Genomic DNA, 24,205 nt, shown 5'->3' with positions numbered 1-24,205 from the left:
CCACCAGTGAAAGAAAGTAAAGTGAAGTCGCTCAGTCGTGTCCGACTCTTTGGGACCCCTTGGACTGTAGCCCACCAGGCTCCTCCGTCCATGGGCTTCTCCAGGCAAGAATACTGGAGTGGGTTGCTATTTCCTTCTCCAGGGGATCTTCCCGACCCAGGGATCAAACCCAGGTCTCCTGCATTGCGGGTAGCGCTTTAACCTCTGAGCCACAAGGGAAGAGACTAGCGCCACCAGTAGTCTCTATATTCTTGATGGTGTTCTAAACACTTTCCCAAGAACTATTCTGAGTCCAGTACTTCTATAATCATCCATATCATTTTACAGATAAAGAAAACGGAAAGAAATGATAAAAATCTGCTCCTGAACACATCGCTTCAAGACTGCTACGCTCTATAAGTTCATTTGGAACAAACTCTCCAGGGCAGGGTCCCCGCACTCTTCGCTCGCCACTCAGGGCGCCTGCGCACCAGCGCGGGTGACAGCCGCGGCTCCGCCGCCGCCCGCGCGGCGTAGCGGGTGGTCACGTGACGGCGCGGGGCGGGGCGGTGCGAGGAGGCCTGCGCGCCGCGGGCTGACCAAGCCGAGTTCGCTCCACGGAGCAGGCGCTGGAACCTGCGGCCGAAGCCGCGTCTTCTGTCGGCTCCGCCACCAGCCGGGGCTCGGGCTCGAGCCCGGGCCCCCGGGACATGGCCGTCCGGAGTGCCCGGGGTGACGGCCCCACCTCCGGCCGCTGGGACGGCGGCGCGGAAAAGGGAGGTACGGAAGCCGGCCAGGGCGCCGAGGAGCGGCCTGCGAGGACGGCCTGAGGGATAGGAGCGGCCCGGGGGGCAGGGGGCAGCTGCCGGAGGCGGGGGCCGCAGGCAGGGGGCCCGGGACGACCGCGCGGGGTGCGCCCAGGGCCGCCGGCCAGGGTCGGGACAGCGAAAAAGGAAAACACGGAAGGCCTGGGTCACGTCTGAAGGGGAAGAGAGCCTGCAGTTTGGGCGGAGGGGGCGGTCAGCGGATGCTGAGGGGACCGGAGGAACACTGGCGGCAGACCCGAGCCCCCTAGTGGGAAGGACGGCGGGGGCCCCACGTCCCATCTCTTCCCTGAGACCCGAGGCCAAGCCTCGCTCCCGGCCGAGACTGTCCGGCCACGTCCGCAGGCTCCCGGGGCCGCCTCCCTAGTGGTCAGGCCAGTTTTCCAAACTTCATTCATCGGTCGTCGTCGTCTGGATTGACGCGCTGGACATGTATTTCTTTTAATTACCGTGAAATTCACCCTTTAAAGTGTACAGTTCTGTGGTTGTTAGTAATTTTTACAAGGTGGGGCAACCATCGCACTGTCTTTAATTCCACAGCATTTCTAATGCCAAAAAGAGAGACCATCCCTCCGCAAGCCCCATTCTCCACAGCTCCTGGCAACTACCAATGTATTCTCTGTCCCAGTCTTATGCCGCCTATTTTAATGTTATTGAATTGTGTAAAAAGCAAGTCTATTTTTTATACTGCCTTAAACTCATTTCCATGAAACAGTTTCATCGTGCACTGTGTTTTCAAATATGTTTTACCTGCTGGTTAATACATGACAGTTAAAATTATTAGCGTTTACTCTGTACCAGGTGAAATCATCTCTTTGCCTTCTGGGAAAGAGTAAGGTAACTTTCCCAGTTTTCCATCCTCTGATGGATGATTCCCATAGCAGAACCAACCACCAGTGCAACCCAAGTTTTGTTTCTCTGAGTTCATTTTGTTACTGCCTTTTTCTCCTCTTCTAATCCTCTATGGAAATGAAGCTCACGCCTCATATTTCTCCTCGGGGCCCTTTGGCCTTGTAACCCTTTCCTGGTGTTTGTATGACATCTGTTCTCATGGCATAATGGTCATTGCCTCAAGTTGTATATGGGTCTTGTGACCTGTTGGAGTTCAGCTGTGCCTAGGTTGCGAGACTTTATCCTCTCGTGTCCTGAATTTTGCTTCTCTGGATAAATGGGAGGAATTTAGAAATGAGAGGAGTTTTATTTATTTATTTTTTGGTGTTTTGATTTTCTTGTTTTGATTTTCATCATATTGGAAAATTGGAGAGGTTACTAATACTGTTAACTCTCCTTTGTAGAGGTTATGATGGGATTGGTTTACTCTATTTTTCTCCATTTGGGGGAGTGGGTAGAGCAGTCGTTCTTCATATGTACTTGTCTTTATTTTTCAGGTAGTTGTTGAATCTCTGCTAATTTGGGTACTGTTTGTTGAAACTAATTGGGACCTCCAAAAACAGTTTCTTTTTTGTTTATTTTTGATGGGAACCATATTCAGAATAGGGCTTCCCTGGTGGCTCAAATGGTAAAAAAAAAAAAAAATACACTTGTAATGCGGGAGACTCAAGTTCGATCCCTAGGTTGGGAAGATCCCCTGGAGAAGGGGATGGCAACCCACTCCAGTATTCTTGCCTGGAGAATTCCATGGACAGAAGACCCTGGAGGGTCTGTGGGGTTACAAAGAGTTGGACATGACTGAGCGACTAACACTTAAACTTTATCAGAATAAGGTTAGGTTTTCCTCTCCCACTGTAATTCTCTTTTTTTGTAAGCATAAGATTTTAAGTTAATTTCCAGCATCAACATTAGGAGTTCAAGGAGTGGAGCTGGGGGTGTCTGTCTATCTGGGAGGCTCTCTATCTGACTAGCTCTTCCATCGTTTTGATTAAGGCCTAAGGGAGCTTCCCTGGTGGCTCAGTGGTATAGAATACTCCTGGAATGCCAGAGACAAGGTTCGATCTCTGGGTGGGGAAGATTCCCTGGAGAAAGAAATGTCAACCGACTCCAGTATTCTTGCCTGGGAAATCCCATGGACAGTGGAGCCTAGGGAGCTACAGTCCGTGGGTCGCCGAAGACTCAGACATAACTGAAACAGCTAAACAACAGCAACAATGCATTGCTAATTTTAACTTCTGTTTAAAGTCTGTAAAGCTTTCTTGATATGCAAGCTTAAACCAAATAATCAGTATGGAGTTTCATTCTTGCACATAAGATGCATATTAAGTGTGTAGCTCATTTACCTGATCTAAATCACTGATACGTATTTTGCTGGCGTGAAAAAACTTTTAGAGGAAGCGTAGCTAGTGCTCATTTTTTGCCATTGTCCTTAGCTGTATATTGTTTCCCAAGCCAGATGCTTTTGAAGATATGTGTTGCTCTGAGGAAACAGAAATCTTTACTTGACTTCCATAGCCAGAGTAGGGAGAGATTTGAGACAATAACAGACTCAGTCATCCTTATCAGAATTGTTAAGAACTACTTTTTCAGTGCCCCTTATTTAAATGATCATTTTAATGGAGAGCCGGTCAGGTAGTGCCAATATCATTCCTTTTTCCTCAGTTGAATGAATTACTTTTCAGACAGCAGGGATTTATTTATAGCAGTGTCTTATATATTTTGCACCAGTTGTAGGATAGTCATTTCATTCTGTTGTGGTTGTGAAAGCCAAGACCTTTTACTATAAAGGAGTTTGGAAGATACCAGCTTTGGAATATGTAGTACATCTCATATAAGCAGAGCAAAACTGGAGATGAAAGGATTCAAGGGGATTTGAATTACATGTATACAATCGGTAGATGAAATGTAGGCTTTTATCCCAAAGCCAAATAAAGCATTCTCAAGTCCAGAAATGTGTCCTACCCCAAAATCCATATGTAAAATTTATCTTTAAATAGATAGTTAGACATTGGGCTTCCCAGGTGGCACAGTTGGTGAAGAATCCACCTGCCAATGTAGGAGACACAGGAGATTTGGATTCAGTCCCTGGATTGGGAAGATCCCCTGGAGGAAGAAAGTTATTTTAACCTTTTTCCATGCTTTTTCTTCTTCTGCAGCAAAGAGGATATGTGTAGATTAATTGGTTAAGACTCCGCTTAACTTTTTCTCCCTCATTGTGTAGTCTCATAGTTGACCTTACCACTATGTAATTTATACATCTCCAGATCATTTAAGTTTTTTTCTGTTTTCTCCTACCTTTTTATGTCACAATCAAAACCTGTACATTAAGTGCAGTGAAATATTTGTTTGTGTGTGTGGCACACACAGGAGTGCCTTCTTCATCATCCACTAACATTTGATGACTTAAATGTGGGATTGAGAAAGGTGATGTTGGGGTCTGAACAGACAGCAGCTAAAATCTGCAGTTGAGCAGCATTCTACCCTGAGAATCACCAGTAGATTTAGAAAAAGGCCAAAGTGCCTATAAATCTATTTAGAGTTATATAATGAGTATTGTCTTGTATTTTTTTAATTTTAAATTTTATTTATTTATTTGACAGCATCCATCTTAATTGCAGCACAAGTTCTTCGTTTTGGCATGCAGGCTTCTCTGGTTGCAGCACACAGGCTTAGTTGCCCCATGACATGCGGGATCATAGTTCCCTGACTAGGGGTCAAACCCATGTCCCCTCATTGGAAGATGGATTCTTAGCCACTGGACCACCAGGGAAGTCCCTACATGAGGATATTCTTAATAGTAATATGGGGAAATAATGCCATTTACTAAAGGCCAGTTTTTCCAGAGGAACAGTAGCTAAGTTAAATTATTTATTCTATTCTGTCCATATGTATTGAGTTCCCACAGAGCATCAGAATCAGGATGACAGCAGTAAATTTTGAAATGCAGGATTTAAATAGAATCCAAACAGAGTTTTGAGAGAAATAAGTATTGGAGCAATGATTTGGGTTCAGAAATAGTTAAAATTGACGGTGAAGAACCTGCCTGCAATGCAGGAGACGCAGGTTTGATCCCTAGTCAGGAAGATCAGAGAAGGGACTGGCTACCCACTCCAGTATTCTTGCCTGGAGAATCCCATGGACAGAGGGACCTGTTGGGCTACAATCCATGGGGTTGCAAAAAGTTGGACACAACTGAACGACTAACAGACACTGCAAATCCACTTGATTGCAAACAGTGTTAACTCCCCTAAGACCTAAGCAGTGGTTTTCCTTTCCTCCTGGAGAAGGAAATGGCAATTCACCGCTGTATTCTTGCTTGGAAAATCCTGTGAACAGAGGAGCCTGTGCAGGCTACAGCCCATGGGGTTGCGAAGACTTGAACACAACTGAGAGACTGACACTTTCGGTTTTCCTTTCCCCCAGATTGCTGAATAAATAGCTTAAGTGGAAAGATGGGCAAGGTGGATATATGTCAAAAAAAATTTAAGGGAAAATTTCCAAACTCTTAGCAAATAGATTAATAAGGTTTCTAAATATCAGATACCTCAAAAAATATTTAGTATTACCATTTAAGTGTTCTTAATTTGTGATGTGTAGAAAGTACAAAGTACAAGAACACTCTTAAGTTTTAAAAAACTTTTAAAATCTTATTTTCTTCTTTGCTAGAAATTCAATTCCTGCTCGTATTTTGTCTCAGCCTATGTTGTTATATGGACTTCCCAGGTGGCTCAGCAGTAAAGAATCTACCTGCAATGCAGGAAATCCCAGTTCAATTCCTGGGTTGAGGAGATCCCCTAGAGAAGGGATAGGCTATCCACTCCAGTATTCATGATCTTCCCTGGTGGCTCAGACGGTAAAGAAACCGCCTGCAATGCGGGAGACCTGGATTCGATCCCTGGGTTGGGAAGATCCCCTGGAGGAGGGCGTGGCAACCCGCTGCAGTATTCCTGCCTGGAGAATCCCCATGGACTGAGGAGCCTGGCAAGCTACAGTCCGTGGGGTCACAAAGAGTCGGACACGACTGAGGGACTAAGCACAACACAGCACAGCCTGGTGCTTTACTATGAGTAGTTGCTCATTAAATGACAGGTTGATAAATGAATGGATACATTAATGCACAGGTAGGTGCATGGATGGATGGTATGACATGTCCAAGCCAAGAGCTTGAAGCTCCTTGTAAATAAATAAACATTTTATTATAGTTGGTGCTGTGCTGATTGATTGGGAATTGGGACTTGGTTTTTCCTGATTTCTAGATAGAGTAACCATTGAATTTAGCATCAACCTGGGACATTTCTGGGAGTGCAGATGGGAGGAAGGGTTTGCTATGAACAGTTAATTATGCCGGAACTATAGATGTAAACCAGAAATCTCTCAGACTGCCTGAAGCAGATTCACCTACTAGGTCACCAGGAAAAATAACAGTCTAGCCAGGAGAACAGGTTTACCTGGGTGAAAAAGCATCCTGTCCTATCTGCATCTCCAATTGCATGGAACTTCAAAATTGTCGGTGCCTGAGTTTATAAAGTTTATGTCACAGCTCATAGATAGGTAACCAGGGTTACTGGATTAATGAAAGCTTACACCTTTCATTTGTATTAACAATATGCAGCTTTGTCATGGAAACAGTTTGTATACTGTTGCCTCAGAATAGAACATAACTGAGGAAAGCTGCTTAGTGTCTGTCCTAAAAACCTCACTTACCTTCTGATGTTAGTCCTTTCTAAGGCCTGACCTACCTTCCAGTGTTATCTTCTACTTTATATTAACACTAATGTCCTGCCCCTCGTATATGCTACATAAATACTTCCTAATGACTTCATTTACTGTTAAGTGAAAGGGCTTGTGTTTCTGTCTCCAAGCCTTTCTTTCTGGTCGTCTCCTTGCCTCTCTGAATCCTCCCCTTTCTTTTAAAATTTCTCTTTTCCATAATGCTTTCTCAGATCTGCCTGACCACATCTGTCTGAGCTGTTGGTGTCTGCACATACCTCTCTTCAGACGATTACAGTGCGCTGCTATGTGACATCTCTTCAGTGGGTTGAATAGTTTTAACTTTTCTTGTGTTTGCTGTTCCTAGAAGTAAACATTCTGCATGAAAATTCTGAGAGCCTGTTACCCCATTATTTTAAATAGAGCCAATTATAATATGATGCACATTAACCACAAACTCTCAGTCTCCTAAAAAAGTAATTTAAACACAGCAAAATGCCTGTGTATAAATAACAAACTATCACATGAGGATGTAAGATGCTTAATACATTACTTTTTGATTACCAGTGATTAATGTGGTTCTTGAGAAACAGTAGCATGCCCCTTTTACCACTAGCCACACTGGAGTCCCAAGTATGCCCTTTGACATTCTGCTTTTGAAAATACCTCCATGTGATTCTGATGTTTTCCAATTGTATTAGCATGTAACCAGAGGCTTTTTTCACATGTGGTTTTGTTTAAAAATGTAATACTGAATTTTGGTGACATGCATGTACATTTTTCCTCATTAAATAACAGAGAAAATTTATTATATTAAGAGATATGTGGTCATGTATGGATGTGAGAGTTGAACCATAGAGAAGACTGAGTACTGAAGAATTGATGCTTTCTCTAGTGGTGCTAGAGAACACTCTTGAGCTCCCATGTACAGCAAGGAGATCAAACCAGACAATCCAAAGGAAAATCAACCCTGCATACTCATTGGAAGTACTGATGCTGAAGCTGAAGCTCCAGTACTTTGGCCACCTGATGTGAACAGCTGACTCATTGGAAAAGACTCTGCTGTTGGGAAAGTTTGAAGGCAAAAGAAGAGGGCGGCAGAGGATGAGATGGTTGGACTGCATCATTGATTCAATGGATATGAACTTAGGCAAACTCTAGGAGATAGTGAGGAACAGGGAGGCCTGGCGTGTTGCAGTCCATAGGGTCGCAGAGTTGACTTAACAACAATGCTCTGTGAAGTTTAGCATTAATGAAGCACAGCATTCTTTAGGAAAACATCAGATCAGATCAGTCGCTCAGTCGTGTCCGACTCTTTGCGACCCCCTGAATCGCAGCACGCCAGGCCTCCCTGTCCGTCACCAACTCCCAGAGTTCACTGAGACTCAGGTCCATTGAGTCAGTGATGCCATCCAGCCATCTCATCTTCTGTCGTCCCCTTCTTATCTTGGCCGCAATCCCTCCCAGCATCAGAGTCTTTTCCAGTGAGTCAACTCTTCGCATGAGGTGGCCAAAGTACTGGAGTTTCAGCTTTAGCATCATTGCTTCCAAAGAAATCCCAGGGCTGATCTCCTTCAGAATGGACTGGTTGGATCTCCTTGGAGTCCAAGGGACTCTCAAGAGTCTTCTCCAACACCACAGTAGGAAAACATAAATGGTGGCTATTAGATATGCCTAAATGTACTGAGCATTTACTATAATTTCTTTTTTTTTGTTAATTATATGGTATGTCTCCTTAGTGTTTCACACACTATATATGCTAATCAGTGTGTGTGTGTGCATACTAAGTTGCTTCAGTCGTGTCTTTGAGATCCTGTGGACTGTAGCCCTCTAGACTGTGGACTGTAGGCCCCTCTGTCCATGGGATTTTTCAGAAAAGAGTACTAGAGTGGGTTGCCATTTCCTTCTGCAGGGATCTTCCCAACCCACAGATCAAACCCCTGTTTCCTACGTCTCTTGCTTTGGCAAGCAGGTTCTTTACCACTGGCGCCACTTGGGAACCCCGTGCTCATCAGTAAATTGACTTTAAATATACCTACCTTACTTCAAACCAAGTTAAGGAGATTGAGCCCTGAACAGAAAAGGTACACATGGTAAATATGTGCCTAATGCCCTTTTCCATTCTGTTTTGCAGACTTTAATGCCAAAAGGAAAAAGAAAGTGGCAGAGATCTACCAGGCTCTGAACAGCGAGCCCACTGATGTGGCTGCCCTTAGACGCATGGCTATCAGTGAAGGAGGGCTCCTGACCGATGAGATCAGGCGGAAAGTGTGGCCCAAGCTCCTCAATGTCAACACCAATGATCCACCTCCTATATCAGGTAGTTAGGGGAAGAAGTGCTGTGATGGGAGTTTGTCTAGGAGGCAGGGAAAAAAGAATTCCAGGGTCTTTAATTTTTATGCTCATTTCAAACCAAGAGTAGACATGTAAACACCTGAAATGTTTTAGGATATGCTTGGGCCTGCTGTGAAAATAAGACCAAACTGCGAAATAAAATTTCAATTAAAAATGGAATGAGCTTTTATTAGGTAAGGAGGGAGCGATTATTGGCTAGTTAGGGGAGTTTATTAAAAATACATATTTTGGGAATTCCCTGATGGTAAAGTGGTTAGGACTCCATGCTTTCACTGCCAAGGGCCGAGGTTCCATTCCTGATCCAGGAACTAATATCCCGCAAGCCACACAGTGCAGCCATAACACAAAATGCATGTTCCAGTTTATATTCACCTAGAAGTAAATTTGCAGGAATCTGTATTTTAGCAAGAATCCCACATAATTCTGATACAGATGGACATTTGAGAAACATGGGGTTCTACGGAGATATAATGCCTCTTATAGTCCTTAAAAACAACAACAAAAAAGACTTTTTATAGGGAAATACTAAGACTATTTTGAATTCTAAAATTCTGTAATTCTGTGAAAAGCTGTTACAGTCAGCCCTCCAAGTTCAAGGATTCAACCAGCCATGTATCAGAAGTACTCTGGAAGGACTTTGCAGGGGTCCTGTGGTTAAGACTCCACACACCCAGCACCAGCGGTATGAGTTCAGTCCCTGGTCAGGAAACTAGGATCCTACATTCCACCTGCCACATATATTCTGGCAGGCGGGAACCTCCAGAAATTTCCAAAAAGCAAAACTTGGATTTGTTGTGCTCTGGCAGCTATTTACATAGCATTTACATTCTATCAGGTTTGAAAGTAATCTAGAGGTGATTGAAGTATACGAGAGGATGTGCAAATGTTAAACTGTTTAATATTTGGGACTTGAGCATCAATGGATTTTGCTATCCTTGGGGGTTCTGGAACCAATCCCCCTCAAATACCAAGGGACAACTAACTGTACTTAACTTTATCTGCAAGGCCTATGTAGTGAAAAAAAGAATTTTTTAGACTACAGTGCAGAATACAAAAGAAAGTACAGAAAACAGTGAATCCACTTTGTCGTTCATTGAGTCTACATTTATTGCTTTCCTACTGTGTTTGGCAAAAGTCCAGGTGTTGGGGATTCTTTCTTTCATTTGGCAGTGCGAGGAACAGGACACAGCTGAGTGCCTGAGCACGCGCACACAGTTGTGCTCCTAATGTGTGCTAGGTACCAGAGATGCTGAAAACAGCCACTGCCAATAAAAAAAGTTTACAGTGTCATGGTGTGGCCAAGTAGATGTTTTAAGTTGCCACTTGTTATTGTCTTTGGAACCTGGCTGCCTCAGAGCAGTGATCTTTTGTTGGAAGGAATAGGCATTGCCATATTCACACTCTAAATCCTGAGATGGTGTTCTGTCAAATTCCAAATTTCTCATATCTTTTTAAGATGAAGTCTGTATTCTACAGGCTCCTCTGGTAAGTTTTGATTTCCATTATGAAGGAAATGTATACTTGTTATATATATAACAGCTAGAGTCTGCCTCCTTGCTTTCAGTTGGGCTTAGCAACTGAACACAAGTACTGTCTCCTGTTACCAGTGTCTTAGTTTTAGAATTTCAGGGCTAAGAGAGCTTAGGTTCTTCTCCATGTACATTTATCTTAATACTCCTTTCTGAACCACTCAATCTTCCTACACTTTATAGATGTTAGAGTTTTTCCAGCGGTCTGTGGTTTCCACATTCATGATCTTACTTGATGCTTAACAGTAATCTGAGAGGTACACATGGAAGGGAATAATCCCCATTTTACAGATGTGAACTTTGAAATTCAGAGTGGTTCCCAGTAACGCATAGTGGGTCCTGGCCTCCTAACTTTTCTGCTGCTCCTGGATAGTGTATCTTCCCTCCTCTCACGGTCATCATGGCTTGCATAAAACAGCATGTTTGGAACTAAACCAGGGATTCCTTTCCAAATGTTGTATCTTGAGTCATGTCCACTTCAGGAAAAAGCCTTGTGTATGTCTTCCAGGCCTTTTGTGTCATGCCAGGATGTCTTGCTCCTGCTGTGGCTTCCCAGACATTCCTACAATAACGTGTTTCTTCTCCTCCAATAGGGAAAAACCTACGACAGATGAGCAAGGACTACCAACAAGTGCTCCTGGATGTCCGGCGGTCTTTACGGCGGTTCCCGCCTGGTGAGACACACTCTGGTGGTCTTTTGAGGCGGGAGGGGGAGGTTTGGTAGGTTTGGCTTCAGTCCGTTTGCAGATACATTACTCTGTTGTGCTTGCTTGTCCCGAGACCTTTATGTCCTAGCACAGAACGTGGCCACATCCAGGACCCTTCCTCCTTAGGGATCCGTCGTGCTCCCAGTCTCCTGAGTCATTCTCTCATTGACTCAGTCCATTCAGAACCCCCACTGTGAAGGCCGCCTGCTGCTGCTGCTGCTAAGTCCCTTCAGTCGTGTCTGACTCTCTGCGACCCCATAGCCGGCAGCCCACCAGGCTCTGCCGTCCCTGGAATTCTCCAGGCAAGAACACTGAGCCCAAAATAATTTCTCTTGGCTTAGAGGTGGTAAATGAGAGAAGAGGGTTTTCCCCCTGCCCGTTAGAGCTACAGAAGAGACTTTATAGGGATTTCTAGAGCCATCAGTCTGACTTTAAAGAGCAGATTGGTTTGGAAGTGGTCACTAACAGGAACTATTAATACCTTCATTTATAAGTAGCGGTATCTTGCCTGTGGGCTTCCCTGGTGGCTCAGTGGTAAAGAATCCACCTGCCATTGCAAGAGACTCAGGTTCAGTCCATGGATCCAGAAGATCCTTTAGAGGAGGAAATGGTAGCCCACTCCAGTATTCTTGCCTGGGAAATCCCATGGAGAGAGGAGCCTGGAGGGCTACAGGCCATGGAGTCACAAAAGAGTTGGGCATGACTTAGAGACTAAACAACAACAGACAATCTTGCATATACATATAAGAGGGCCTTGGACTAGAATGAAGGCCAGTCACCACATTTTTAAAGAGTCTGTTACTAAAATTGTCTCTCCATTCCCAGAAATACTAAGAATGACAGTTGTCTCCACTTTCACAATGAAGGGAACTGGGTAGCAGACCTCATCTGTTTCTCTTCCTTTGGCAACTCCACCTCTAAGTCCTTGAATTGAAGAGAGGAGAGTTGCTAGAGGGAACAAGAGTCTCAAAACCCATTGCCTCACTCTTCTGAGCCTATGCTCTGGCATTGGATTTTGTCTGTTAGAGGGCATCCCTCCTGTTTACCATCATGGTTCCCAGAAAGGCTCTTGTGATTCTTGTGTAGCCAGTAGCTTGCCATCTTGGTTTTGATAAACACACATACCTGTGATCCAGTCCCCTTTTCCGGTTCCTGTGGTCTTGAGGAGACCACATAGGACAGACGCATCTCACATTTTTCCTTGGGTGTAACCTGTTTTCCTTCTGAGCCCTTTATCCCTCTTCATTTATGTGATATCAGTCCAGGATATTCTTCCAGACAGAACTTTCCATGTGGTTTCATATGCTTTTTACATTCATGTTCTTCTGAACTTAGCTGACCACTTTTATACTGAAAATTTAAATAAGGCTTACTTTTTTCTCTCACTGCTTCATTACTTTACCTGACCACAGTACTTGGTTTACTCCCATTTTCTTCTTTATCTTTTACCGTATGCCTTTTTGAGAAGGGATGGGTAAAAGTGCATAAGAGATGAGCATCACTGTCACCTAAAAACCTTTATTTCAGTTCAGTCTGGGCCCTTGCATTAGCTGTTTTCTCTCACAAGATCTGCTTTTGATTGGAAAACCTACTGGTGTAGGAAAGCTGTGTTGTGTGCCATCCTCCTAAAACAGGTCATGAGACCAAGGGTTGACTTTTTTTTTTTTTTAATTTTTTATTCTAATTGGAGGCTAAGTACTTTACAATATTGTATTGGTTTTGCCATACATCAACATGAATCCGCCATGGGTGCACACGTGTGTCAAGGGTTGACATTTTTATAGTAAGAGCCAGAAGAGCTGAGGGACCACGCTGACCGCTGCCAGACTAGGTACCTGCACTGAAAGAGCTCCCGAGACCAGCTCCTCTGTTTCCAGCTGCATCTTTGGGTCAAGATTAGTACTTCCTATGATATTTAGTTTGATTCTGAGGGGAGCACACATTTCATACATTTTTTATTTTGACACCACCCTCATGGCAGAAAGTGAAGAGGAACTAAAAAGCCTCTTGATGAAAGTGAAAGTGGAGAGTGAAAAAGTTGGCTTAAAGCTCAACATTCAGAAAATGAAGATCATGGCATCCAGTCCCATCACTTCATGGGAAATAGATGGGGAAACAGTGGAAACAGTGTCAGACTTTCATTTTTCTGGGCTCCAAAATCACTGCAGATGGTGACTGCAGCCATGAAATTAAAAGATGTGTACTCCTTGGAAGGAAAGTTATGACCAACCTAGATAGCATATTGAAAAGCAGAGACATTACTTTGCCAACAAAGGTTCATCTAGTCAAGGCTATGGTTTTTCCTGTGGTCATGTATGGATGTGAGAGTTGGACTGTGAAGAAGGCTGAGCACCAAAGAATTGATGCTTTTGAACTGTGGTGTTGGAGAAGACTCTTGAGAGTCCCTTGGACTGCAAGGATATCCAACCAGTCCATTCTGAAGGAGATCAGCCCTGGGATTTCTTTGGAAGGAATGATGCTAAAGCTGAAACTCCAGTACTTTGGCTACCTCATGCGAAGAGTTAACTCATTGGAAAAGACCCTGATGCTGGGAAGGATTGGGGGCAGGAGGAGAAGGGGATGACAGAGGATGAGATGGCTGGATGGCATCACTGACTCGATGGACATGAGTCTGGGTGAACTCCGGGAGTTGGTGATGGACAGGGAGGCCTGGCGTGCTGCAATTCATGGGGTCGCAAAGAGTCAGACACGACTGAGTGACTGAACTGAACTGAACTGAACACCTACAAAAAGGTTGCAAAAATAGGACACAGAATTCCCCAGGTAGCTTTTTCCCAGATTTCTTTATACATCAACCTTTGACAGATTTGCTTTAGTTTTGTTTTCTCTCTCTCCTTCACCATACATACACACGTTTTTTTCCTCTGAGCTATTAAGTATAAATTACATACATGGTGCCCCCTTATGCCTAAATATTTCACTGTGTGTTTTTTAAAAACACAATTCTTTTTTACATAGTCACACTTAAAATCAGTAACAAAAAATACTACTGTCTAATCTACAGATTTTATTCAGATATTGCCATTTATTCCAATAATGTTCCTTATAGAGAAAAGTGCATTTTCCATTCATTCTTCATATCTCTTCAGCTTCCTTAAGTCTGGACTTGTTCTTTTGTATTTTATGACAGGCCTGTTACTTTATAAAGTCCCCCTCAGTTTTTATTTCCTACTTGCAAGATTCAGGTGATGCACTCTTGATAGGAATTCCACTGAAGCAATATTGAGTTCTTTTCCCCCCAGCACATCAAGAGGCACATGCTGCCCAGTGGTTCCCCTGCTGGCATCACGCCCTGTGCTGACTTGGTTAAGATGGTGTTCTTGGCTGGGTTCCCCAACTGTAAGGTTGCCAAGTCTGTGGTTCTTTCCTACATGGCCAGGCGGCTATCAACAGTGTATGGATCATGAATGTGTTGCCAAGTTGTTTTACTTTATTAAACAGTTTCTCTGCATATCCACAGCTTACCGTCTTCCTTACCTCCATGTTACTAGACTGCTTGCCTTGTTCAAGTGTGTCTCCCCCCCACTACCCTCTCCCAGGCATGCCAGAAGAACAGAGAGAAGGGCTGCAGGAAGAGCTGATCGACATCATCCTCCTCATCTTGGAGCGCAACCCGCAGCTGCACTACTACCAGGGCTACCACGACATCGTGGTCACGTTTCTGCTGGTGCTCGGCGAGAGGCTGGCAACATCCCTAGTAGAGAAGCTGTCTACCCACCATCTCAGGTACCCGCGCAAAAGGGCAGAAGACAGTTCCCCCCAGCGATAACTCCTCAGCCCGCTTTCTAGTTGGTGTTTTCAGGGGGTTGAACCCCAATCCCAACTGCCCCCCAACCCTGATCCAAATGTTTGGTCTGACCAAGCTCATTGAAATGTCTCCTAGGGATTTCATGGACCCAACAATGGACAACACCAAGCATATATTAAACTATCTGATGCCCATCATTGACCAGGTGAATCCAGAACTCCATGACTTCATGCAGAGGTATATATGTGTCTGCATTTATGTGTACACGTGCACGCGCACACACAGACACCCCTCTTCAGCTTTCTCCTAGCTTTTGTTTATTCCTCACAAGTCTAGCTCAATTGCATCATCATCTTATGTTGATTAGTATTAGGTTCTTCTGAGTTGTCCTTTCCAGTCACCAGCAATCTAGATAATTCAGTTCTGTGCACAGTCTTAGAACACTTTTGTGTGCTGTGCTCTTCAAGGAATGCAGGAAATGTCACAGCCCATGCCCTTAAAGAGTTTACATTTAGTGGAGAGAGGTGGGCGAGCTAAGCATGCCAACTTTGAGGTTATTGCTACAACAGAAGTACAGAGTCCTATAGGACCCAAGGCAATCTGTAGCTTGTTTTCTTTACCATACACCAAGGAAAAGAAATATTTCTTTGCAATTCTTGTATGATTTTTCTCTTCTGTTTAGTTGGAAGTGTGTCCTTGGCCAATACCTGCCTCTCTTTAAAAAAAAAAAAACAACCTGTGTTTTAAGGTGTTTCAGTCATCTCATGTTAACTATACAATTAATAGTTATGTTTTCAAGCCTAAGAATAGATGCCTGTGCCCCCCAACAGGGTGTGACTTTCCCAGAAGGAAAATGGTGTAGTTCTCTGAAAACAGCTGATTCTTGTTCCTGGAGTTAACATTTCTTGGCCATGATGAGTGCACCCAAGGAGATAAGGCCAGCCAGGACCCTACTGTGGTATTAGTGCCGTGATGTGGAGTATGTTGCAAGGACTTTCTATAATATTTTGTGAGGAGAAGATACTGAATTTATCAGCAGCTGAATTTTCCAAAAAGCATGTTCCCCAGTTACTTTCTTCATACAGCACTGAGGACAAAGAAGGCCCAGGGAGAGGGACAGGATGACTCAGCAGGGAACCTAACATCTGGACTCCCTTGCTCCTAGTGCCGAGGTGGGGACCATCTTTGCGCTCAGCTGGCTTATCACCTGGTTCGGGCACGTCCTGTCTGACTTCAGGCACGTCGTGCGGTTATACGACTTCTTCCTGGCCTGCCACCCACTGATGCCCATTTACTTTGCAGCTGTGGTAGGTACAGACCATGAGCCAGCAGTTTGGCGTGTGTCCCCCAGTCCAGCTTGATCATCTTCCCTAAAAGGAAACCTGGTGATTATGGAAAGATACAAAAGACAGCACTTCCTGGGCTGGCGTCCTGGACACTGTTCTTGGAATGTTACTGGGAGAGTCATGGGAGTCAAAAATATTATGTATAAAAATAAGTTTGGGAAATGCTGGTTAAACAAAGTTGTTAGATTTTTTTTTTACTATTTGATGCTTCTGAACCTTTAAAATGCTCATATGCATTGTGAATTATCAGGGTTTGTGTTGACAACTCCTGGAGCTCGTGCAAATGGCCAAGTGGGTTTAAGAAGAGGCATGATATTATGATGGAAAGTTGAAATGGCTTTTAGTCAGGGATGAGGGCTTCCAGTTATTAGAGGGGCCTGAACTATCAGACGTGAGGGTGGAGGGGGTGTTCTTCATTGTGTTTTAAAGGGAGCAAGACCATTCTTTCTACTGTTTTGAACCATTTCTTCTGTGCTAGAGCTCTAGGTATCTCCAGTAATCTCTCCTTTCCTTCCTCCTAAAAAACCTCCTTCCTTTGTCAGCCTTTCCTGTCATGGTGTGGAAGTTTGCCTCTAGCAGGAAGTGCTAGCCCATTGGGAAAAGCACTCAGATAAGTATAGCATCACTTCCCAGATAGTACAGGAATTTGCTGAACATTTTGGGTGAGCCCTGTTTGGTACCAATTTATATTATCTCTAAGGAGAATGAAATGAAGTGGCCAAGCAGCTGTATGTTCTGGTCTCTGACGCAAGGCCTTGCTCCCCACAGATCGTGTTGTATCGAGAGCAGGAAGTCCTGGATTGTGACTGCGACATGGCCTCGGTCCACCACCTGTTGTCCCAGATCCCTCAGGACCTGCCCTACGAGACACTGATCAGTAGAGCAGGAGACCTCTTTGTTCAGTTTCCCCCGTCCGAACTTGCTCGAGAGGCAGCTGCCCAGCCACAAGCCGAGAAGTGAGTGGGGCTGAGGCACTGGTTGTGCAGGGGTGTTTGTTAGCAAAAGTGATGGAAGATTGTGTCTGGTAGGGACAGGGCTGGGAGTGGTTTTTCCAGAGATCCGCTTATGCCAACGGAATCCCCACTTGAGACTTCATGGGTCTTGATCAAGAAGAGTTTTCTGAGCAGTGGATGGCCCTGCCCTCAGCCTATTTAGTTCATTTTTTCCCCCTTTTTCTTTCATCCCATTCCCTTCTGTCTCCTTCCCCTCTGCAGAACTGCTGCCTCTACGTTCAAAGACTTTGAGCTGGCGTCAGCACAGCAGAGGCCTGACATGGTACTGCGGCAGCGGTTTCGGGGACTTCTGCGGCCTGATGAGCGAACAAAAGACGTCCTGACCAAACCAAGGACCAACCGCTTTGTGAAGCTGGCGGTGATGGGGCTGACAGTGGCGCTTGGAGCGGCTGCCCTAGCCGTGGTGAAAAGTGCCTTGGAGTGGGCCCCAAAGTTTCAGCTGCAGCTGTTTCCCTAAATGCCAGAGAAGATACTTCCTCTTACATGACGTCACAGTCTCACCCTTCCATGGACAGATGGGAGGGGGTGGAATTTCCTTTATTAAAAGGGTTTCAGTCAAGGGTTTTCTATTCCTGCACCCTTTCCCTCCTGTCCATGGATGCCTTTGCTTCAGAGGCCAATAGCAGAGCCTGCGTGACGCTGGGCACTCGGGGGCCTGAGCACAGAACTCTTCTCCCTTGTGGCCTGAGTGAGCTCCCCGCTGCCTCCTCTTTTGCTGAAGGAAATGGGTCTCTGCAGCTCCTGGGTGCCGTTGGAACCCGCTGGGCCTGGTCACTGGGGAGTGTCTTGGCTGCTCATAGTAAGTAAACTGGACCACTGAATGCCCTCCTGGCGGCTCTTCCAGTCTGTCTGCTTCAGCTTAACAAAGAAGGACGTAGCTGCTGCTTTAGTCAGACCTTGAAATGAAGGGGAAGGGGCAGAGGAGGCTGGCCTGGGAGCAAGATTGGCCCTTTTTAAGAACAGCTCCAAGCTGGTCAGAAATCTTAGAGACACATGTGAACTAGGTTAGTAGGTAAATCCTACCTATTTTCAGCCTAGAAATCACTTGGGCATTGCCAGTCAGACAGGAAGGAATGTTAAGTTTTAGGACCCCTCACATAGGCCAGTTTTTGCCTGCACCCCCCCCTTTTTTTTTCTTGTTACTCTTCCACAAGGCACATAGTGGTTAAAAAAATGTACATTTACTACTATTTTTAGAATTACACACATCCAACATGTAAAGTACCATCACTTTTAAAATAATGGTTCCTTCATGGAAGAAAAAAATAGTTCTCATCAGAACGATGAGCTTCTAAAACCCTGAGGTTTCCTTTCTACTCAAGTGTTTAACATTTCACTTCAGCCAGAGCTGCTGTTTGTAAACAGCCCCACACTTCCACAGTGCCCACTTCCTGTCCAGCTTCCCTTCCTTCATGTTTTCCTTCAGTCCCCCTTCTACCCCCAGATCAGCATCCAGTCATGACCTTGGCTTTGTTTTTTGCATTTGACCTATGTCTTCAGCTGCTAGTCTCTCCTTCCTGGTTGGAAATGTCACTGGGAACTTGTCAGCACCCAGAAAGGGACAAACTGCAGCCGGAAGCATGTGGTGGGAGCCTGGGACAGCCAGCCCTGCTGCTCCAGGCTTCCTAAGGACTCTCCAAGCCTTAGGGAGCACGATGCATATTCAGTTCTTCTGATACAGCTTTTCGTGTAAGCAAACCTAGGTTTATTTTAGATTAACTGTGGCTTGGAAAAAAGTGCCTTTTGCTGCTTTGAAGAACTGGGGTGTATGGTCAGAAGCAGCCATGTACTTTCCTTTTCCTGGTCTGTCTCGGGCACTCTTCTCTCTTAGCAGGTATTTTCTTAAACCTGCCAGAAGCACTCCCTCCCACCACACCAGACCTCCACATCCTCCCCATAGTCTCACGGTGTGCAGAGTGGTTAGGAGAGGCATCTACTTACATGAGTTACACTAAGCACTTTACAACCAAAAACAACAAATCGTCTCCATAGCAGGAGTCCCATCTGGGGTTAGCATGATATGGATGGATTAATCTAGAAAGAGGTAGATTTATCAAGACAGCGGGAATTTTTCCAAGATGTAGATGATGTGACAGGTGTTGCCAGTCTTCTACAGCAGGTTTGTCTTATCACCTTTGCAAGTGGACAGCATCGGCCCCTCCTGCCACAAATTCTTGGGTCTGTCTGTAAATACTGAAGGGAAGTGATGGAGAAGAGGTAGGGGGGAGGTGCATGTGATCAGAGTCCCAAGGCCATGGGTTTTTGGATTCCAGGAAAGCAGGTGGCATTTGCTTCTGTTGTGGCCTAGAAAGGAGAAAGTTCTTAGGATTTATAGCTTTGCTGACATGAGGATTAGCTCCTGCCAATGAGAAGAAAGTGTTTTTACCTTCAAGTGGTTTACTATTCTGTAAAGAATACGTGTAAATATTTTGTACAGAGCCCTGTATGAAATAAACAGCCATATGTGGTTACTGATCCCTCTTGTCATTCTTCCCTTGTTGGAGTGGCTCTGGGTTTAGACATCTGGATGCTCCCTCCTTCCACCCCTGACCTGGAGCTGTGCCTTAGGCCGTGGACTCTTGGTTGGCTTTGACTTACCTGGAGAACTTGAAACAGTTTCTCTTTCACCTGAGGCAAGAACTCACTTGTCTGGGTTTACTGTTTCCTTGCCCCAGAGGGAGACAAGGGGCTGAAGGCTGAGCAGGCATCACTTGGCCCTCTGACTATGTCCCGCCACCATAGGCCAGCTGCCCATGCTGACCTTTGATTTGACTCATGGAGGATACAGGGCTGGCCAGGACACCGCCCTGCCTCTGGGAGCTCACCAGAGAGCTGCACTGAAGGAGCAATGTATTTTCAGTGGCAGTTTCATAGTTGAATAAATGTAAAGAGGAATTTGATAAATGGAAAACTGAAGGAAAGGTATGTGTGGTGTAATAAATATTTGGGTTTTGTCACCAGTTCCTTAGAATTTTCTGAGTGATAGGGGTGTCTTTTGTTGTTCATAATGATTTCCTTTTGATTCCAACTGGGTTGATATTGAGGTCAGTTAAGGTTGGACCCCTCAATAGCCTCAGGATGGGACAGAACACCAGAAAGATTATACGGTGGGGAATTACTTCAACTTTTTATTTTGTATTGGAGTATAGCTGATTAGCAAACAACGTGGTAGTTTCAGGTGAAGAGTGAAGGGACTCATCCATACATACACATGTACCCATTCTCCCCTAAACACTCCTCCCATCCAGCCTGCTACAAAACATTGAGCAGAATTCTATGTGCTATACGGTAGGGCCTTGGTTATCCATTTTAAATACAGCAGTGTGTACCTGTTCACCCCAAACTCACTATCTATCCCCCCCCTCCCCACCCCTCCACCCTGGCAACCATAAGCTGGTTCATGAAGTCTGTATGTTTCTGTTTTCTAAGTAAGTTTATTCATATCATTTTTTTAAGATTCTACATATGAGGAATGTCATATTTCTCCTCCTTTGTGTGAATTGCTTCACTCAGTATGACTAGGTCCATCCATGTTTTTGCAAATGGCATTATTTCATTTATTTTAATGAGAAATATTCCATTGTGTACATGCACCACATCATCTTTATCCATTCCTCTGTTGATGGAAATTTAGCATCCATGTCTTGGCTGTTGTAAACAGTGCTGCAATGAACGCTGGGGTGTGTATTTCCTTTCAGATCATGATTTTCCCTGGACATATACGCAGGTGGAATTGCAGGATCATTTTAGTTTTTTAGTAACCTCCATACTGTTCTCCATAGTGGCTGTACCAATTTACATAGTGGGAATTTTGAGCTTCACCAGTGACCTCCTGGGAGGGTAGGAGAGGCTGGACATTGAGTGCTGCAGAAACTCGTGGTTCAGAGATTCAGAGAGCTGCTGGGTTGCTGAATACATCAAAGTGCTGGGAGGATCACATGGCCCAAGACGGCTTGGGAAGACTGCTGCCCTCCCGCCATTCCTTGCCCTATGCATCTCTTTAACTTGGCTGTTACTGAGTTGTGTCCTTTACAGGAAATCAGTACATGTAAGTGAAGTGTTTTCTTGAATTCTGTGAACACTTCCAGCAAATTGCTGAACCTGAGAGGGTTTTGTGGAAACTTGTGGTTGACTAGGCAGAAGTGTAGGTGGTCTGGGCACCACATTTGCTACTGGATCTAAAATGGGACAGCCTTGTGGGACTGAGTCCTTTAACTTGTGGCATCTGATGCTAACTCCCCGGGTAGTTAGTGTCAGAACTGGATTGAATTACTGGACACCCAGTTGATATTGGAGAATTGGAGAAGCATGATATCAGAAAGTACTGCACAACACACAAGGCTGAAGGGAAAACTAAAAATAACAGCTGAATAAAAAGTGTGGGTGTTTTGTACAGAGATGGGAGTGTGTATTGTCAGTGGAAGTGTACTTGGGGCTCAGGCGGAGGAGAGTTTTGAGATCTGTGGAAAACAACTGGGACTCCCTCTGTAGGCAATTTGTAGGGTGAGGATGGGCCATGACCAAAACTCAGTTTGGAGAGAGCGACTGGTGACATGATGGCAAATGTGTCTCTCATTGGCAATGTGAGCTTCTCCGAGGCACTACATCTCTCAAACTCATTGTCAGTGACAGTAAAATAGAGATAGCGTCATCCCACCATGGCTGGTTTAATGAACTGACGTTTGTGAAAACGTCTTACAAACTGAAGTTGTACAAGTATTTTGATTTCATTTCCGTGAACACATATGGGTCAATAAACACCTTAATTCAGCCTTGCACTTGGGCCCCGGGAGCTCATCCCTGGATTAAGTGGTGATTGAAAGGAAGAACAGGCCAGAAGCTTCTGCCAAATACAACTACCAGATGATGGCACCTGAGCCTCAGCCTGGCTTGTGTTCTTCCTTTTGCCCTACCGTCCCCTCCATGTTTGCTGCTGGTGGATCCTGCTGCTTTTTTTCCAGTTCTCAAAGGCCCTTTTCTCCAGACTTAACATATGGTTGGAATTTGTCAAGCAGCCTTTGTGAGCTGGCAAGGCTGTGGGCTTGCCTCCAGCTTCCTGCTTTTTAAGTGAGTGGCTTTCATGGCAGCCCCAGACACCAGAAGAAGACACGTGTTACTCTGACACAGGCTGTGGGGCCCATTCACCACTTCCTGCCACATCAGCAGCTGCTCTTTATCTGAGCAGTGTGCTTCCACTGGCCCTGGAGAGAAAAACTGTCACACAAGTACATCTGGGACCTCCTGCTGCTTCCTCAGGTAGATGGCTTGAGTCCAAAGCCTGTGGGTTTGGTTTCAAGTCTGCCCCAGAGAGTTCATGCCAGGGCCCTGTTTGCGGTGACTCCTTGGGAGAGGGTGGTGCCTCCATTTGACAGCAGTGGGGAGCACTTGTGAGCCTGCCCATCTTAGGTTCTTCACCCTCTGGCATGTGATGTATGGTGCTGGAAGCTAGAACCCCAGGACAGCCCTGCACCGTCCCATTTGCCCTCCTGACCCCCCCACTTGGCTGCAGCAGACATAAACCCGCTGCCCGCCTTGGTGCAGATGGAGTGGGCCAAGTGAAAGATGCGTCCCATGCGGTTCCCACTTCCCTCTTGTCATCACCTTTTTGATACAGCCACAGGGAAAGAAATGTTTCACTAACATTTCTTAGGACTCAATGCCAAAAGAATGGTGCGAGGGCCCTGGGAAGTGTGGTGCGACGAGCACTAGGGGTGAAGGACCGCGGTGGAGCTGGATCGGGAACGTCATGTGATCTGGACCTGCCACGTGGAGATGCGGACCCAGATTACCAAGCTTCAGTGTTTTTCAAGAGAAGTTGGGCATCTAGATTTTAATGTAGCATCTTCAATTTAAAAATACTGGCAACCAATTCAAGTTTATAAAACAAGACTAGGTAGACTGGTTATAGCCTGGGGCTTAGTAGTTCATACCTGTGCACCAAGAGAGTGGTCTACTTTGCTCCACAACAGGTCTCTACGGTTCACCAAGGTCAAGACAGGCCCTGGCAAGAGAGGGAGGTTGGAGGAGCTGGTGAGAGCAAGCACTTGGTTCTGGTCTGGGTGGGCCCCGTGCTCTCCTGGGGTCCAGCTCAGCTCAGCTTGCTGTTTCCTCTGGTCAATGGCTCTGCCTGACTCCTTCTTACTCCCAGGGAGGGAAAGCCTTCATGGTTCATGAACTGATGCAGAGCAGGAAAGCACTCACATTATCTCACCTCTCTGCTCACAGAGCCTGGGGTCAACTCTCTTAAGCCTTGGCACCCAGGAACAGAATGGCTGTTCCTTTCTAGGGTCTAGAATAAGCCCTTCCCCTCCCTCTCCCTCCAAATGACATCCCCCAACTCCTGGTGGCTCAGTAAAGAATATTCCTATAATATGGGAGACCCGGGTTTGATCCCTAGGTTGGGAAGATTCCTGGAGGAGGAAATGACAACCCACTCCAGTATTCTTGCCTGGAGAATCCCATGGACAGAGGACAGAAAGGGCTACAGTCCATGGGGGGCCCAAAGAGTTGGACATGACTAACCCTTTCAAAAATCCTGGAGCCTGGAGTCTAGACTGTGAGCCGCAAAGATGCCCTCCACCTGTTGTAATGATGTCCACATCCTGGCTCAGACAGTATGCTGGCCTTCATTGGGGGCAGCGGGGAGTAGGAGGGGTCCGAGTAGGAGGTAAAAACTTCCAGAATGAACACCCAGAACCATATTTTATTCATCTGACCAGCACAGAATAGGTCTAGTAAAGAGCACTGGACCAATAACATGCCATCTTATCTCAGATGTTAAAAATGCTCACAGCATCACCCTGCAGCAGCGGCACATTCACCTCTTCCTGAAATATCTCTGTTCCCTGACAGTGGATGCCCACTGAGAGGCTAGAAATTCACAAGAATTTCCTGCCAGCCTGTAGCTGCTGCCCCAGCCCCTCCCTCCCCACCTGAAGCCCACACACACCTGCAGACACCAGCTGCAGATACCAGCTCTCAACACAGTGCAAGCTGCCTGTCCAGGTCAAGGCTGACCCAGAGCATGCTGCCCTCAAGTGGGTGCAGGGGTGCCAAGTCCGGAGCAAGGATCCCTGTGCTCT

General features: G+C 45.5%; 1 protein-coding gene across 1 annotated transcript; it reads left to right on the top strand.

Moving 5' to 3' along the window:
- Positions 1-527: 527 nt before the first annotated feature.
- TBC1D20 (TBC1 domain family member 20) lies at positions 528-19,598 on the top strand. Its single transcript, XM_025263716.3, has 8 exons — positions 528-759; positions 8,539-8,724; positions 10,882-10,962; positions 14,556-14,742; positions 14,900-15,001; positions 15,930-16,071; positions 16,879-17,066; positions 17,325-19,598. Exons 1-8 carry the CDS (start codon positions 690-692, stop codon positions 17,578-17,580), a joined length of 1,212 nt encoding a protein of 403 aa, XP_025119501.1. The 5' UTR covers positions 528-689; the 3' UTR covers positions 17,581-19,598.
- Positions 19,599-24,205: the final 4,607 nt, after the last annotated feature.

The sequence above is a fragment of the Bubalus bubalis genome, chromosome 14, assembly GCF_019923935.1.
Source record: "Bubalus bubalis isolate 160015118507 breed Murrah chromosome 14, NDDB_SH_1, whole genome shotgun sequence".
Taxonomy (NCBI): domain Eukaryota; kingdom Metazoa; phylum Chordata; class Mammalia; order Artiodactyla; family Bovidae; genus Bubalus; species Bubalus bubalis.
The sequence above is the reverse complement of the archived record's forward strand: the minus strand, read 5'-3'. Positions and strand labels throughout refer to the sequence as shown.